Source organism: Chiloscyllium punctatum, chromosome 9 (assembly GCF_047496795.1).
Source record: "Chiloscyllium punctatum isolate Juve2018m chromosome 9, sChiPun1.3, whole genome shotgun sequence".
NCBI lineage: Eukaryota > Metazoa > Chordata > Chondrichthyes > Orectolobiformes > Hemiscylliidae > Chiloscyllium > Chiloscyllium punctatum.
In genome coordinates, this window is record NC_092747.1 from 26547622 (window position 1) to 26564796 (window position 17175).

General features: G+C 40.6%; 1 protein-coding gene across 2 annotated transcripts in view; it reads right to left on the reverse strand.

The window, feature by feature from the left end:
- Window positions 1-1329: 1329 nt before the first annotated feature.
- Window positions 1330-17175, reverse strand: part of LOC140481230 (NACHT and WD repeat domain-containing protein 2-like) — a 46216-nt gene continuing 30370 nt past the window's right edge. For both annotated transcript variants that reach the window (XM_072577089.1, XM_072577090.1), the window contains 2 exons: window positions 11051-11631; window positions 1330-7876 (listed from right to left, as the gene is read on the reverse strand). In XM_072577089.1, the coding sequence (XP_072433190.1) occupies window positions 4124-7876; window positions 11051-11631 (4334 nt within the window). In that variant the 3' untranslated portion in view covers window positions 1330-4123. The remainder of the gene's footprint in view (window positions 7877-11050; window positions 11632-17175) is intronic.

Genomic DNA, 17175 nt, shown 5'->3' on the forward strand with positions numbered 1-17175 from the left:
GCCTTGTGAGAAATCTAAAAAGAATCTCGCAATTAACACCTTCTTCACCAACTTGTCAACTTTCAAAGAACCATGTACCTGAACCCCTACATCTCTCTGTTCAACAACACGCCCCAGGGCCCTACCAATGACTGTGCAAGTCCTGCCCTTGTTCATCTTACGAAAATGCAACACTTCGCATTTATCCAAATTAAACTCCATCTGCCACTCCTCAGCCCTTTGGCCCAATTGATCAAGATCCCTTTGTAATCTTAGATAGCCTTCTACACTGTTGACAACACCACCAATTTTGGTGTCATCTGCAAACTTACTCACCATGTTTCTGAAGTTTTTACAGTAATTCATATTACCAAGCATCTATTGAGTGTCCAAGTTGTTCTGCTAACAAACTTAAAACTCACACAGCACCAGGTTATAGTCCAACAGGTTTAATTGGAAGCACTAGCTTTTGGAGTGCTGCTCCTTCATCAGGTGTTCTGTCTAACAAACTGGCATGTACAGATTCTTAGCTCTATCAAAACACTTTGTAAAATTAAGTTCCAAACATCTTTTCAGCATTTCATCTTCTCAGCTATTGTTGGTGTAAGGTGAAGTACCTTCTCAATACAGCATCTTAAGTTTAGAAACTAAATTGGCTTTCAAGTTCAATCAATTCCCTCATTGGAATTGGAATCAGAACCACCCTCTGAACTGTTACCTTTTCTTTCCTCCTTTACTGTAAGCTTTTCCTCTCAAGTTATGTTGTCAGAATTCTCTCTTTCTCTGAAAATCAAAGTGTTTAAATTCTATTTCTCTTTCCATTGCGGCGGTTCTGAAAAGGGTTACTAGATTGATATCTGAAATAAGGAGGTTGACTCGGGAAGAAACATTGGAAAAAGTGGGCTTGTTTTCACGGGAATTCAGAAGAGTAAGTAGTGATTTGATTGAACTTTTTAAGATCCAGAATGGTCTTGACAAGGTAGACATGGAAAGGATGCTACCTCTTGTGGGTGAGTCCAGAACTAGGGGGCACTGTTTCAAATTTTGAGCTTCCATTTTAGAGTCGAGGGCATCTTTAGTTATGTGACTTTGGAACTCCAGCTCAGAAGGCAATGGAGGCACCCTCTTTAAATCCAATGAATCCCTTTCTTGCCAAGATATCCCACTTTACTATGATCCCAGCTATGATAATACTGTGCAAATCTGATCCCAGAATGAAACTTGGCTTGATGGATCATAAATTTACTGTAGGCTTTGTTTGTCATGGTTGTTAGTTACTGAATATATTCACATGAGGCTGCCAAAGTTCCAGAATAAAAGAACACAAATTTATTTCACAAAAGAAAATAATAAACAAATCTATATATTTGTGGTAATTTTGAAAATTCTTAACATAAACAGCAAAACAAACTTTCAACCTGTTTCCCAGCAATATCCTTTCTAGATACTCAATTCCAGAGAAATGTCATTATTTCTTTCTTAACTGACTCTTTTCTATTGTCCTTCTTGAACTACTGAGACAGTTTTACAACTTCTGTGTTGTTCTCCTGGCCTACATCTTTTTCCGGTTTTGATACCACTAACAACTTCCCAATCCTATAAGACCATTGGACATAGGACCAGAAGTAGGCTGTTCTGCACTTTGAACCTGCTCTCGCATTCAATGGGATCATAGCTGATCTGATAATCCTCAACTTCACATTCCTGACTTTTTCTATAACCCTTGATTCTCTTACCAATTAAAAATGTCTATCTCAGCCTCGTATATATTCAATGACATAACCTTGACGGCCCTCAGAGTGATAAATGGAAAACTTCTCTAAACACTCTCACAGCTTGCAAACTTAAGAAACTAAAACCCCTCTGGCTATGGTAAAAACTTGATCATTCTGCTAGGATAAGATGGTTCTCCTGAACTGAAGTCAAAAATAAGCTAGTAGCCCCGGTCTGTTTTCTGCATATGTCATAAATGCAGAAGTATAAACATTTGACCAATCAATACCACAGGTATTCTACAAGGCATTTAACTGAGTCACAAGACTTCTCGGAAACGATATATTTAGGTCATAGTTGCAAATAACTTTCTGACCTCTTAAACAAAAATGACCTTCACAGAACTGAAACCTTTATTACATAAATCCAAATTTGTTAATTATAGTGCATAGTACATAATTATCATCCTATAAAAGTTCATTGTTAATCTTCTGTACAGATAATACAAGATGAATCAATGTTTGCAATACTCATACATTCTTGTAAGATTCTAAAAGAATTGAGGGTCGGTGCTGGAGTACTGAATGCTGTGGATTTGGTGCCAAATAAGCAGCTGATTTGCCATGGATGGGGCCAAGCTTCCCAAGTGTTGCTGGAACTGTATTTTTCCAGGCAAATTGACAGTATTCCATCACACACTTTGTGCTTTGTAGACTTTGTGAGTCAGAAGGTGAGGTACTCACAGGATAGCTAACCTCTGACTCACTATTGTAGCCTCAGTATTTGTATGGCTAGTCCAGTTCAGTTATGGTTAATGGCAATACTAAGAATGTTGAATATGGTGGATTCAATGATGGTTATTCCATTCAATATCAAGGAGTGATATTTAGATTCTTTCTTGTTTTGGAGATGATTATTGCCTGGTACATGCATGACGGGAATTTTACTTACAACTTGTTAGTTCAAGCCAAATATCATCCAGGTATTGTTGCATTTGGAAAAAGGCTGCTTTAGTGTCAGTGGAGTCATGAATGGTGTTAATCATCGCAAACATCCCCTCTTCTGAACTGTTAATAGAAGGAAGATCATCGATGAGGCAGCTAAAGATGGTTGGGCCAAAGGCATTGTACTGAGGAAGGAGAAGACTCTTGTCATGCAGTGGTAGTGTCCCTTCTTCTGAGCCAGGAGACCTATGTTCAAATCTCTTCAGCCAAGTGTGAAGTCAACCAGTGGAGATTTTCTTGCCCTGATTCCGAGTCCAGTTTTGCTAGGGTTCCTTTGATGCCACATTCAGTCAAATGCTAGCTTTTTGTCAAGAGCACTTACTCCTGCCTTCCTCTGGAACCAAGGTTGAAATGAGGTCAGGAGCTGAGTGGCCCTGTCTGTAACCAAACTGGGTGTCACTGAGCAGATTATTGCTGAACAGGTGTTGTGGATGACACCTTCGCTGTTTCATTAATGATCGAGAGTAGACTGATATGGTGGTAATTGGTCAAGTTGGATCTGTCTCTTTTTTTTGTTAAAAACATACCTGAGAAGCCTCCCATGTTGTCAGGAGGATGCCAGTGTTGTAGCTGCGCTGGAACAGGTCGATTAAATGTTTGTCAAAGTTCCTGAGCACAAGTCTTCAATATATTTGCCAGAATGTTGTCAGGGCCCCATTGCCTTTGCAGTTTAGCCACTTCATGGTATCATGAGGAGTGAATCAAACTGGATGAAGACGAGCAACTGTGATGTTGAGAATTTCCATAGGAGGTTGAGATGGATCATCCAATCAGCACTGGTGGCTGTAGATTGTTGCAGTCTTCTCTTTTGCAGGGGAGAGTTGAGATGTATTGGTTCAGTCAACTTCACAACATCACTGTTAAAAATGCAAAACATTCTCACTTCATTGTTCTCACAACAGAAACAATCATAGTCTGAGTCAAGATTCAGATATTCAGTTCTGATGAAAAGTCAGAAACACGAAACATAGTTTTGTACTCTTTCCACAAGTACTGCCAGACCGACAAAAATATCTCCAGTATTTTCTATTTTCATATAGAAAACAGTTGCATGGCTTATTTTTCAGTTGTTTATGTAACAGTAGGTAGCTGTAATTGGTTTATATCCCAGAAGGCACTTAACATGGATTATAAAGTATGCTATGTGCATTAAGAAAGTCCATCTCTGTGCATTATAGAGTTGGACTATGAGGATCTATTTTCGATGGTTTGGAGAGAGTTGCACTATCATTCTTCATACTTTTTTTTAAAGAATATCGTTAGCTGATCTAAATGAAACCCACTTCCAGTTTGTGCTTTCTAGAAAGAAACTGCAATATTACAAACCTCATATTGCCCACCAATTGTAAAAGATTGACAGAATTAGTTAGCATTGGGGTCATGTTTATTGGTCATGAAGCTGTTAACCAGAATGAATAGCCACATCATCACGGTGAACCTTCATGGAGGAAATCCACCCAAAAAGCATCGGGTAAGTTTTTACATGACCAGTGCTTTTTCTTGGGGGGGTATTCAGTTTTGCCTACATTGCTCAGTTGGCCTTTAATTTTGTTCTGGGCAGCGGGGCTGTCAACAATTGTGTATATTCCAATAGTCCCATCTTCAAATCCTACAAAAATATTTAAATTGTCTTCTGACACAGCAAGACATGAGGGAATTTTGCATAAATAGCAGCTTCCAACATGTTTCCCATCCACTGTCCGAACAATATTAAGTTTTGCATTTGAATGATGGTCACAACGGCAGGGGTGTCCATAACACACATAAACAATATGTTTACCATCATGTGTCAGTTGCTGACTAAAGATCACACCCTCTGTACTAATGACACTCAGCTTCCCATGGAGGATATCCAAAACACTGATACTCTCAGTGATCACTGAAATCATTGCAATCTTCCCATCGTTGGAAACCTGAAAGACATCTAATTGGCTAAGGAATTTGACAGGGAGCTGGACCTGTCGGTAGAGAGATTCTTCTGTTATATTCCAGGTATAAATGTTTCCACAGGATGTGACAAGTATGACATAGTCTGGAAAGTTGCTCAGTGTCTGAAAGGCAACAATATCAGCTTTGTCAGTGCATTCAAATCTCTTGACTACAGCTCCTGACCACAAGCTGACAGCAAGGAGAAAATGCTGGTGAAGGCCAAGAACAAACGTACTTTCTGGTGTTATCACAGCATTCTTTAAGTATGTGTGAATAGTGCAGATGACATGCCCTTCGGCCAGTTTCCAGACTTTTGACACGAGATTTTCACATAGCGACACAACAAAGCGATCATTGGGTGTTATCAGTAATTGTGTCACATCACCATATTTGATGCGGTGCAGGTTTTGACCAGCTTCTGTGTCCCAAACATAAAGATCGCCACTAACATCCGCAGTTACTAAAGACGCTCCTGTTCTTGTAAGAGCACAATGTTTCACATCGTCAGCATGGGTAAAGGCTGCCTCTATTTGACAGAAAGTCAGGTTCCATTTGAATATAATGCTGGTCCCATCAGAGGTGTAGAAATGTTTTCCTTGGGAAGGAAGGAGAATTTTTATGCTCCTTTCTGTTGTTGCTATGGCTGAGGCTGTATCTATGCAGTCCAAGTCCCATGACTTCAAAAAACCCTTTGATGTAAATACTACCAAAGCCTTTTGCTGATAGCATTTAGAGAGTCTCAGTGGGGGACCAAGCCTGTTCTCAAGTATTAGGACACATTGTCCAGTCTCTTTCTTCCAGACAAATAAGGCCTGAGAACCACTGATGACAGCGATAATGGATTCACAATCTTGTGACAAGATAGCTTGGACAAAAGATGCACCTTTAGGAGGTTTGAACTTGTTTGATATGTTCCAACCCAATGTGTTCCACAGTTCAATGCAAGATGCCCTACACAATAACAATGAGCAAGAAGAAAGTTCAACACAAAGAACTTCATTTTCATCCTCTGTACAAACAATCTCTTCCAAGAGGTGGGGTTCAGTCATATCTTCCATGCTCCAAACACATATGTTCCCAATCTTGTCGATAACACAGATTTCCTCTGTGAATTCAGGCAGGAGAATTGAATAGACAGATGCTTCAGTAAATTCAAAGACGATCTCAGTTATCTGGAGACCAGTGTGAATATTAAATATTGTGACTGTACTCTTGATCTGTCCGCACAATGCATATGTTCTGTCCAGAGTAAAGGATACACATTGAACCTCATGTGGGCAATTTAACTGCTTGATTGTTTGGCAAGAGTTAATGTCAAAGGCACTCACCTCTGTGCTGTTCTCGAACCACACTATTGCAGTTGTGCTGCAAAGAACAAAACCACGAATTTCTGCCGTGTTGCCATCATGGCTTTTTCTCATGTCAACTTCATTAAGCAGGGATAACTGAGCAAGGTCATACACTAATATCATGCTGTGGACAGTTGCAAGTACGAGGAATTGGTCACCATCTGATATTTGGGCTCCTGAAACTTTAACTCCTTTTGTGTTGATTTGTTCCCAAGGTGCTTGAACCTCGAGGTTCCAAGCATGTATCACACCACTTTCCAAAGTCACAAGAACAAGAGATTGTGAGTGAATTTCTATAATGTCCGTTGCTACAGCGAGGTCAGAGGTACACAAAGCAGCAGATACTCCGGGCACAGTAATTACTGGACTGTGCAGCACAGCGAGAACATTATTCCTCAGCCTGTCTTGATAAGACTGCTTCAAATAATTAAGCAGTTGAGGGAAGCAGTGTACAAGTGGTAGAAGGCTCATCTGAATAACCATTGATAGCTGATCAGAAGAATCTCGCAGTAAGCAATGTGCACTTTTCAGAACTGCTGCCAAAAACCTAATCTCCCTTCGATTTATTGTCCATATATTTTCCTCCAGTTCAGCTATTAGATGAACCAAGTGACCAGTTTCAATCATTGCTTGATGGGATGCAAAGGAAGACATAACATCTAGATACAGTTCTCGGAGTCTCCCAGATCTCTTCAAATGATAAGCCAATTCTTCAACTTTTCTGTGATTTGGATAGACTGAGCAAGGGTTAGAAGATTGGAAATGGAAAAGCCATGGTTGTGAAGGCTGCTGTCTATCAACATATCTCTTCATTAAAGGATCACTTTCCAATATCTGGCACAGCATTGGTTGATCTTCTTTTGGTTTCTGAGGCAACATAGTAACGAGAAGTGGTTTCCCTCTGCCACTGGACCATCGGCCACCGAAGTATTCCACTATAAGATTGTGCATTTGTTGTACAGTCTCCATGTTCCTGAGGTAACGCTTGTTGACCACCAGTGGAAAATGTCGGTTTGTCCAGAAGAGCAACTTTATGCCATTATGTAGCCTTCCTACTAAAAACCCACTTAGATCCTGCTCCAGTTTTGCTAATGAATAATATGCCACTTTCATAGAATCTGGTAAGCCATTTTGCAGCCAATAATGTTCAATAACATAGTCATCAAGTGACAAAATATCCAGCAGTTCAATCTCACCAAGTCCTGAAGTTGCAAGCGTTATGTAGCCTAAGGCTCTGGAAACAAGACTCTCCCCATGTCTCCTTTCAAGTCTTTTGAGTAGTCGATTGATACTGTCATGAACACTTCTTCCTAAAGTCTGCTCATCAATATCCTCATTCGATCTCCAAAAAAGCATCTCACTATAAAGCAAGTTAACAAAAAGTGGGAGAGTACATTGCTGCAGGGCTGCATTGATATACACTTGCTGCCCAGAGGTAATCCTTCTGTTGGAACTTAGAAGGCGTTGTGTAAGAATTTTGTTGCATTCCTGTCTCTCTCTCGGCTTTAACTCAAGAAAGTGTGCTGCATTGGGGTTCAACTGCATGGATTTTTGTGCAATTTCATATTTCTTCAGAGTAGTAGAAATAACTAACTTGGTAAATGGTGGCAGAGACTTTGGAAGCCACCAGATGGCTTTGGTACTGTGAGTCTCTGAGATCTGGTCAACAGCATCTATCATTATGGTCAAGGGATGCTGTTCTGACGATTCTTCTAAAAGATTAATAAAACAGTTAACTAATATGTCAATGTTGTCAGTATATATTTGCGTGGATTTGTGGTATCCTATTGCTATTTGCTGACAGATTCCAGCCAGGATATTTCGAAGGGAATTATTGTAGTTTGTGGAAGAGACAAAGTGGCTGACCACCACAGTGGTACAGTTCTTCAGCCATGAATGTACCTGAAACATAATATATAGGAAATAAGTAATAGATATATACTTTAATACATTGTTCCACAAGCAAATATTAGTGGACCTATTGGTAGTTCTGTCAAAATGTCACTGAACCTGAAACGTTAACTCTGCTTTCTCAGCACAGATGCTGCCAGACCTGCTAAGCTTTTCCAGCAATTTCTGTTTGTGTCAATCATTCAATGTTCCCTTGAAAGCCACATTGATGGCTATATTAATTAAATATATTGAAGAAATGAAATACATCAACTAACTAATCATGGACAAACACATTCTATCCAAAAACTAGGATAACATCAGGGAATTTTGGAAAGGTGAGGGATAAGCTCGCTCAGGTGAAGGGCAAGGAGAAATCGTCACATGGGATTGTAAAGCCACATAGACGACAGATCCTAGATACAAGAGTAAATGGAAGCTTCTTAAAACAGAAGGTAGAGGGAACATTTTTGAGTTGTGAGGATGTGGAATTCACTTCAAAGATTAATAGTTAAGGCAGGAATTAAAGCTTAGATTAGAAGGCTGAATGAGGAGAAAGGGTGTTGAAGGGACTTGAGAGACAAATGGGCAAAGGTGCTCAAAACTATTTGCTGTCATGGAATGTGGGCTTCACAGGGTAAACATTCCTGGTCCTGTTCTGAAGGACAGTCACTGGCCCGAAACATTCATTTGTTTTTTTTTTCCTCCACAGATTCTGCCAGACCCGCTGAGTTTCTCCAGCAGTTTCTGTTTTTCTTCCAGAGAATTCTTGGAATCCTTTGAAAGGAAGGTTAGTACAACGTATATAAATGAAAAACATAATAATGATTTAAAAAGGAAAATCTTTATTTGATCAATCTTATTTACTTTTTTGAGGAGCGAACAGAAATGGTAGAAAATGGTAATGTGTCTGGACTTTTAAAAGACCTTTGCTAAGGCCTCCATAATAGATGAATGAATAAGGTCAGAGAATATGGAGTCAGAGAATAAGTAGCAGAATGGATTACAACTTTGCCTCCAGATAGAAAGCAGAGAGTCAGCGCAAAGCGAAGTTTCTTGCAATGGCAGAAAGTGGCAAGTGATGTATCAGAGCATGGAGTATTGTTGTTCCCATTATACACTAACAATTTGGATATTCAGACCAAAAACAGAATCCCTAAATTTGTGCATGATGGCAAATTTGGAGGAGGGGGATATGGTGGGGGACACATTGTAACACTCAGGAGGTCGGAAACATATTGCACAAGACATTAATAAACTTACAGATTGGGAAAAGAGTTAGCAAAAGAAGATCAGAACAAATAAATGTGAAATTGTGCATTCTGTGACGGAGAGTAGGGAGGTCACTCAATTCTTGGAAGGTGCAGTCTAAATCAAGTTGAGGGAGAAAGATCACAGAGAACATTTATTTCTATTATTAATCATTGTGTCACAGGTTACCAGGTAATAAAAAAAGGCCAGGCTTTATTTTCAAAGGAATAGATTTGAAAAGTAGGCAAGTTCTACTAAACTGGTATTGAACCTTGGTTAGACTATACTTATGAGTATTGGATGCAGTTCTGGTCACCATATTATAAAAAAAAGGCACTGCAGAGGGTGAGAGAATATTACAAGGATGATACCAGAAGTACAAGGATATGCTTATCATGATAAGATTTCTTATGAGAAGTTGGGTCTCTTTTGAAAAGGGGGAGGGGCTGACTTAATGGTGGTCTTTAAATTTATGTAACATTTTGATCGTGTGTTTACAGATGGAATATATCCTTTTGTGGGGAAGAATACATCTGGATGTCAGCAATGTACACAAATGAAAGGTGAGAACGTGGGATTGAAGTGAATAATACAGATTCATTTTGAGGAAAGTTAGGTAAGCATTTGAAGGAGAGGGTGAAAAAGATGATTACGACAAAAATTTTCATTGGGAGAAGAATTTGTTTATTCATTGATATTGGCCTGGCTAGGCTAGGCTAGGCTAGGCCAGGCCAGCATTTATTACCCATCCCTAATTACTCAGGTGGCAATTAAGAGCCAACCACATTGCTGTAAGTTTGGAGTTGCATATAGGCTAGACCAGGTAAAGACAGCAAGTTCCTCCCCTAAAGGATCTTACTCAGTTGTTCTTTTCCTCACAGTTGTCATAATTAAATTCTTAAAATCCAGATTTTTAAATTGGATTTATTTCCTAGTGCAGGATTTGAACCTGTGGCCATTACCAGAGTCTCTGGATTACTAATTTAGAGATAAGAATAGACTTGAGAGGAGCATAAGTACGAGCATGGATTGGTGAGGCTGAATGGTCTACTTCAGTGTCATTTATTCCATGTAATCCTACATAAGAAGGGAAGAAAGATTGCATTGAGAGAGAGGGCAATTAATGTGCAAATCCAGTTAATTCTTAATTATAACAAGATGCCTAACAATTAAATTCTGTTTGTGAGAATCAATAGCAGTATGACATAAATCAACCAGTAAAATCCACAGATTTCCAACTCACTGCAGGCTAACCTGCATGTTAATAAAGGCACAGTCACTTCTACTGCAATATATCAATTTACATATGTTAACGCCAGTAGCACTCAGGAATCACCTCCAAGTGTTGGTCACTGTTCTGTCTGTGGCACTCTGAACTTGGGGTCAAAAGGTCACCTCGCATTCCATTAGATTAGATTACTTACAGTGTGGAAACAGGCCCTTCGGCCCAACAATTCCACACCGACCCGCTGAAGCGCATTGAACAGAAAAATCAAGAGGTTGATACTTTGATCAAGATTCTGAGGATGTGCTTGCACTATTGGAAATGCTGTCGTTTGGTTAAGTGGAGACCCTGCCTGTCCTCTGAGGTGAATATTAAAAACAAACCCATACCTTTATTTTGGCAGATATCCCCATTGTCTTAGTTAGTATTTACCCTGACTCTGCATCCCAAAACCAGGTTATTTGGTTGATGATCATATTTTTTTGTGTGGGTTTACTGGAGGTAATGTCTCATTTCCTACATGACCACAGTAAATAAGGATGAAAGCAATTCATCAGCTGGAAGGAACTTTGAGCCCTCCTGAGGTCAAGAAAGGCGCTACAGAAATGCAAGTCTCTGCTTGCTGACTTTCTTGGAAAATGGTCAAATCACTCGATTCAGGGAAGGGGGGACCAATATAACAAGAGAAAGTCAGAGCTAAAGTTCTGTACCTGCTTGGCACACGTTGCCATGAGAAGTGTTTTTCCACTGCATGGTCCTCCCACAATAACAAAGGGTGAGTTTGATTGCTTCCTGAGGATGTATTCCTTAATCTGGTCCACTTCTTTCCACTCAAAATCAGAGAGGGTCACATATAAGTGACACATGGATGCATGCCTCACAATCTCTTCTGTCCCACTGTCAAACCAATCCTTCAACCTTTGAACATTGCTGCTGTCAATCAGTTTAACCACATCAGTGTAAAACTGCTGACAAAGGCCCGCGATGTACTCCTGTTTCATTTGCTCCGTGGAGTTCAGGTTGTGGTTGTCCAATAGTGTGGACGTGTAGACATGTAAGTTAGAAGAGTTGACCAACGCTGGGAGAATCTCATCCCGTAGTCTGAGAAGCTTAGCGTAATCCTGGGCATCATGTGGCAACTGGCTATCACAGTCTGTTTGTCCTTTCTGATCTTTGAGCATAGTCTTCAGGTGGCGAGTGAGGTGTGGGACCTTACAAATGTAGCAAATGCACTTCTGGAGAACACTTTGTGATTGGTTTTCTAGAGCATGGAGCAACTCTTCCTCAAGAGCTAGACAACGAAAGAAAGGTGAAAAGGTATTTATATTTTTAATGTAATTTGTTACTGCCTAGGATACTGTTTTTTTAAAGTGGCGTGTTTTTCATTTTATTTCCATCGCAGGCTTTCATTATTGATGTAGACTGGTTTCCATAGTTACACCATGGCTTCAAATTTTGCCCATACCTCCAGTAAGAAAATTGGGAGGGGCTTGTGTGTTGGTGGGAAGGGGTTATAGTATTGGGAATGAACAAATTAACCCCATCACCATTTAACCAATGCAAATCGAGACATTGATGAGGCCCCTGCAAAAAGCAGGCAGGGATGTGATTGACATTTAAAATGCATATCTCAATGATATCATCAACAATGAGACTTAAATACCTGTGGGAGGGTACTGAATGGACAAGAAAAGTGCGTGTTGAGGATCAGGGCCTCATGGAACTATTTGCAGGCTAGGGAAAGCTGTGTGCAGGCCCACTTCATTCCCAACCCTCAGCCTGGATCACAGGCTCAATGTTCACTCTCCATTAGCCTTCCTGGGAGTATCCCTCCTGTATGGTTCCCTGCTGCTTGTTCATGTCTGTCCAACAGACACAGTCTCAACTTGAATGGCTGTGGGCAGGGGTTTCCAGTGGATGCTTTAAATGAAGCACTCCCTGTCATAATTGCAAGACCTCCACATCCCTAGTCTTCTGGTTTCTCCTGAACTCCATCACCCTCTCCCCATATTTCTGTTAATATCATGTTTCATACTAGAATGTTCGCCAATGAAAAGCAAGAGCAAAAGAAACTTGAAAGGGTTCAGAAAAGATTTACAAGCATGTTGTCAGGGTTGGAGGATTTGAGCTCTAGGGAGAGGCTGAACAGGCTGGGGCTGTTTTCCCTGGAGCATCGGAGGCTGAAGGGTGACCTTATTGAGGTTTACAAAATTATGAGGGGCATGAATAGGGTAAATAGGCAAAGTCTTTTCCCTGGGGTCGGGGAGTCCAGAACTAGATGGCATAGGTTTAGGGTGAGAGGGGAAAGATATAAGAGAGACCCAAGGGGCAACTTTTTCACGCAGAGGGTGGTACAGGTATGGAATGAGCTGCCAGAGGAAGTGGTGGAGGTTGGTACAATTGCAACATTTAAAAGGCATTTGGATGGGTATATGAATAGGAAGGGTTTGGAGGGATATTTGCCGGGTGCCGGCAGGTGGAACTACATTGGGTTGGGATATCTGGTCGGCATGGATGGATTGGACCGAAGGGTCTATTCCATGCTGTACATCTCTATGACTTCGAAGAATGAGAGTCAACCTTACTGAACCATAAGGGATTCTTCGGGAATAAGAAGGGTGGACAATGAAAAGCTGTTTTCCCTCATGGGAGAGTCTAGGACCAGAGTACATAATCTCAGAGTAAGGGGTCAGACATTTAAGACAGAGATTTCATCTCTCAAAGGATAGTAAATCTGTGGAATTCTTTACCACAGAGGGCTGTAGAGGCTGGGTCATTCAGTATATTCAAGGCTGAGATGGACAGAATTTTAATCAGTAAGAGAATTCAGGATTAAAGGGAAAAGGCAGGAGAGTGGAGTTGAAAATTATCAGATCAACCATGATCTCACTGAATAGTGGAGCAGACACAATGGGCTGAATGGCCTACCTTTGCTCCTAAGTCAAATGGTCTTATGGTATTGACCTCCTCCCATAGTCCCCAGCATCCCAATCTTCCATTTACATTTTGCGATATTATCATTTGAATGATTACCACACTGAGATACATGCTGTGTGACAAGCTTATGCTTTCCCCGCTGAGAGATTGTAAATGACACAGATTCTGAAAAATCTAGGGTTGAAGGGTTTTAGGGCCAATTTGTTTATACCTAACAGGTACTGCCTCAGGCAGAAGGCTTTCAAGTCAAAGAAAGCACCTGTATAATGAAAGGTGAGTAGCCAATTCTCCCAGTTTGGTCTTTAGCAGTAGTGTGAAAACAAAAGCTGCAGGTCCAGGCTAGTCCGCTCTCCCTAACGTCTCTCCTGTAAGACCCTGTGTTTGATTTTACCTTTTGTGCCAAGGGGTGTTTATGGGGATTGTTGCAAGTATTTGGAACAGCATCATTAAGTTGGGATGATCTGTTGGGTTTTCGGAGATGTTAAGTTATTCAGTATTTTTTTTGTTATTTGTGTCTCATTCAGTCATCTTGCAAATAAATTCTGTTGTTTAAAATTAAATGGTTTGACCAGTGGAATTTCTCCTGGAATATCCTCTTACATTTGCTTAAACCAACGAGCAAAGTTATGGGGTCTGGGCTACTTTCTTGAAATGTTTTGATGAGTCCAGCCTGGTCCATAACAGTTATCTTTGGTTATTTTTTGTCATTGGATGCAGTGGGATATTTACGTTGTTCTGAAAGGTTACACATTTCAATTAACTTAAAGGAGCCAATGTGTGCTTGGCTGAGACAGAAACCCTTTGGATCACTGCATGGCCAAGCAACCTAAAGAGATCATTGGTTGGAATGAAATTCCTTTTACATTATTTTCACAAGGGAGGGATCCATTAGCTCAAGATTATCACACTAATGTGTTTAAGATTTGAATGATAATATTGTACAGTGTCATTTCCAGATTTGTAATTTTATTCGCTGTCAGTCACTCAGACTGGACAAGTACATCTTTAGCTTGTCAGCTGCTTTCCAGTAATTGTTATTGAGCAACAGGAGGAGGAGAAGGAAACAGAGTTCAGTTCTTCATCTGCAGCTCTGTAATACTGAGGCCCATTGCAGTGATTACAGTGAAAATCAACTAACCTGTGCAGCTAGTAAACTTTCTTCCACCCAGCCACTGTCCATCTTCCTATCCCACTGAAATCTGCAGTCATCATTCCCTCATTGCAAACTACCAGCTCATCTACAAGCTTCCTCTCCTCTCCAGCATCCTTGAATATATCATTATTACCTCAGCCCACATGCCTTATTCCTGGAACTCCATGTTTGAACCACTCCAATCACATCTTTCCCCTGGTGGCAGCTCTGAAATGGCCCCAATCAAAGTCACAAATTACATCCAATGTGTCTGTAGCAAAGAGGAACCTTAACCTTCTTGACCTGCCTCCAGTCTTTGATATAACCAACCACAACATCTTCCTTCAATACCTTTCCTACATTATCTAGCTAGATGCACTGCTCTTATTAGGTTCTGCTGTTATGTACCCAATCATATCTGTAGAATCTTCTATGTTCTCTTCCTGTTCCTCTACAATTCACAAGGCTCTATTTTTGAGATCCTTCTATTCTTCATTTCATTCACAACCCTTAGCAAAGTCATCCAAACAAATGACATTGGTCATATCTATCTCTAACTCACCATGACTTGGGTTTTTGCACTGACGGAGAGCCTGTCCCTGTCATCACAAAACCAGTGGCAAAGGTCAAAATCTGGACGTCCCCCTCTTCACCTCACATCTCAGTGTACCTGCCAGCTAATCAGGTATGACTGAAGTACAGTCACTGTTGTAACAAATTAAATGCAGCCAATGTATGCATCGTAAGCACCCACATACAGCCATGTGGCAATTGCCAGATAATGTTTCAGTGAACTTATCTGAATAAATCATAGAATCCCCTACATTGTGGAAGCAGGCCATTTGGCCCATCAAGTTCCATACCAACCCTCGGATCAGCACTCCACCCAGACCCACCTCCATCCCCTATCCCTGTAACCCTGCATTTCCCATGGCCAATCCACCTAACCTGCATATCATTGGGCTGTGGGAGGAACCCCATACAGACATAAGGAGAATGTGCAAACTCCACACAGAGTGTGAAGCTGGAATCAAACCCGGGTTCCTGTTGCTGTGAGGCAGTGGTTTTAACCACTGAACTTTAAAATCCTCAAACGGTACTCAAATATACAACCTGCTGACTCAGATACAAGATTGCTATCAATGGAGCCATTGCTGATACCTATTGTTGTTGTGCTAAATAGTACAAATACGTTTGAGGGGAAGCTAGTTAACTGCATGAGGGAGAAAGGAATAGAAAGTGAAGAAAATGCTGATAGCGTGAACCAAAGTAAGGAGGACAGAGGTTTGAGTGCATCACAAATGCCAGAAAAGACATGTTGGGCATATCTTCTTCTTTGAAGAAAATTTTCAGGTTCATTATGCTTTTTACTTTGACATGGGCAGTGCTGGAATGTATCGTAGATTTCAACAAAGTCAAGATATAAATAAATATGCATTTTTGAGTAATGTTCATCGAATAGTGTCAGAGTTGCAACCTCAAAATGCATTTCATGTTCTGTTCACTAGGTGGTGTAGTATCTTCACCTGCTGCTTTACAAGGACACGTTTTAGACAACAATACTGGATTAGTTGATGATATAATTAAACCAAACAGGAATCTAGTGTGCAATGCAGGGTAAATGTTTACGCTTTATTTTACACCCTACTTTGCAATGAATTCATTTTCCCTGTTCCCAATAGGTTTATCGGTTCAATGCATCATTGACAACGATTAAAGTCTAAGGCTTCTACACTCTAATCTGGTTCTGCTGCTCAAAAGTATACAAAAGCAGCTTGGTGTCAATCTCCTGTCAGTGTTTTCCTCCTTCTCAGTGGATAATCAGCAAATTTCCACTCTTCACTCCTTTGGAGCTGGCTGAGATCATAGGTATATCAGACTTAGGAGCACGCAATTTGGCCTTTCAAGTTTGTCTCATTATTCAATAACATCACAGCTGATCTGATTACTGTCTCACACTTTCCTGCCTGCATCCCATTACCCTGGACTCCCTTGTTTATCAAACACCTATTAAACTCAGTGTTCTAATGACTAGCCTCCACTTCCAGGCCACATCCTAACAAGTTTTTGAAGGAAAAATAATTCTCATCCATGACTGTAAAGGGAGAGTTCATATCTTTAAATTATATCCTGGAGTTTTAGTCTCCCCCACAACCATCATTTGGGGATCTACCATATCAAGTCCTCTTATGATCATCTCTCATTCTTCGAAACTCCAGTCACTATTAGGCCTAACTTATTCAATATTTCTTCATTAGATAAGCCTTTCATTTCAGGAATGAGTCAAGTGGACCTTGTTTTTAAGGCAACATATCTTTTTTTGCAATTAAGGGATTCAGAACTATGAGTACTCCAGATGTAGCCTCACCAAGGCCCTTTACAATACATTATAACTTCTCAACTTTTACATTCCATTCCCTTTGCAATAAATAACATTCCATGGAGTGGCACAGTGGTTAGCACTGCTGCTTCACAGCACTAAGGACCCAAGTTCAATTCCAGCCTCAGGCAAACTGTCTGTGTGGAGTTTGCACATTCTCCCTGTGTCTGCATAGGTTTCGTCTGGGTGGTCCAGTTTCCTCCCATAGTACGAAAATGTGTAGGTTAGGGTGAACTGGCTGTACTAAATTGCCCATAGTGTTCAGGGATGTGTAAGGTTAGGTGCATGAGTCAGGGGTAAAGGAAGGGGAATTGGTCTGGGTGGATTTCTCTTTGGAGTGTCGGTGTGGATTTGTTGGGTCAAAGGGCCTGTTTCCACACTGTAAG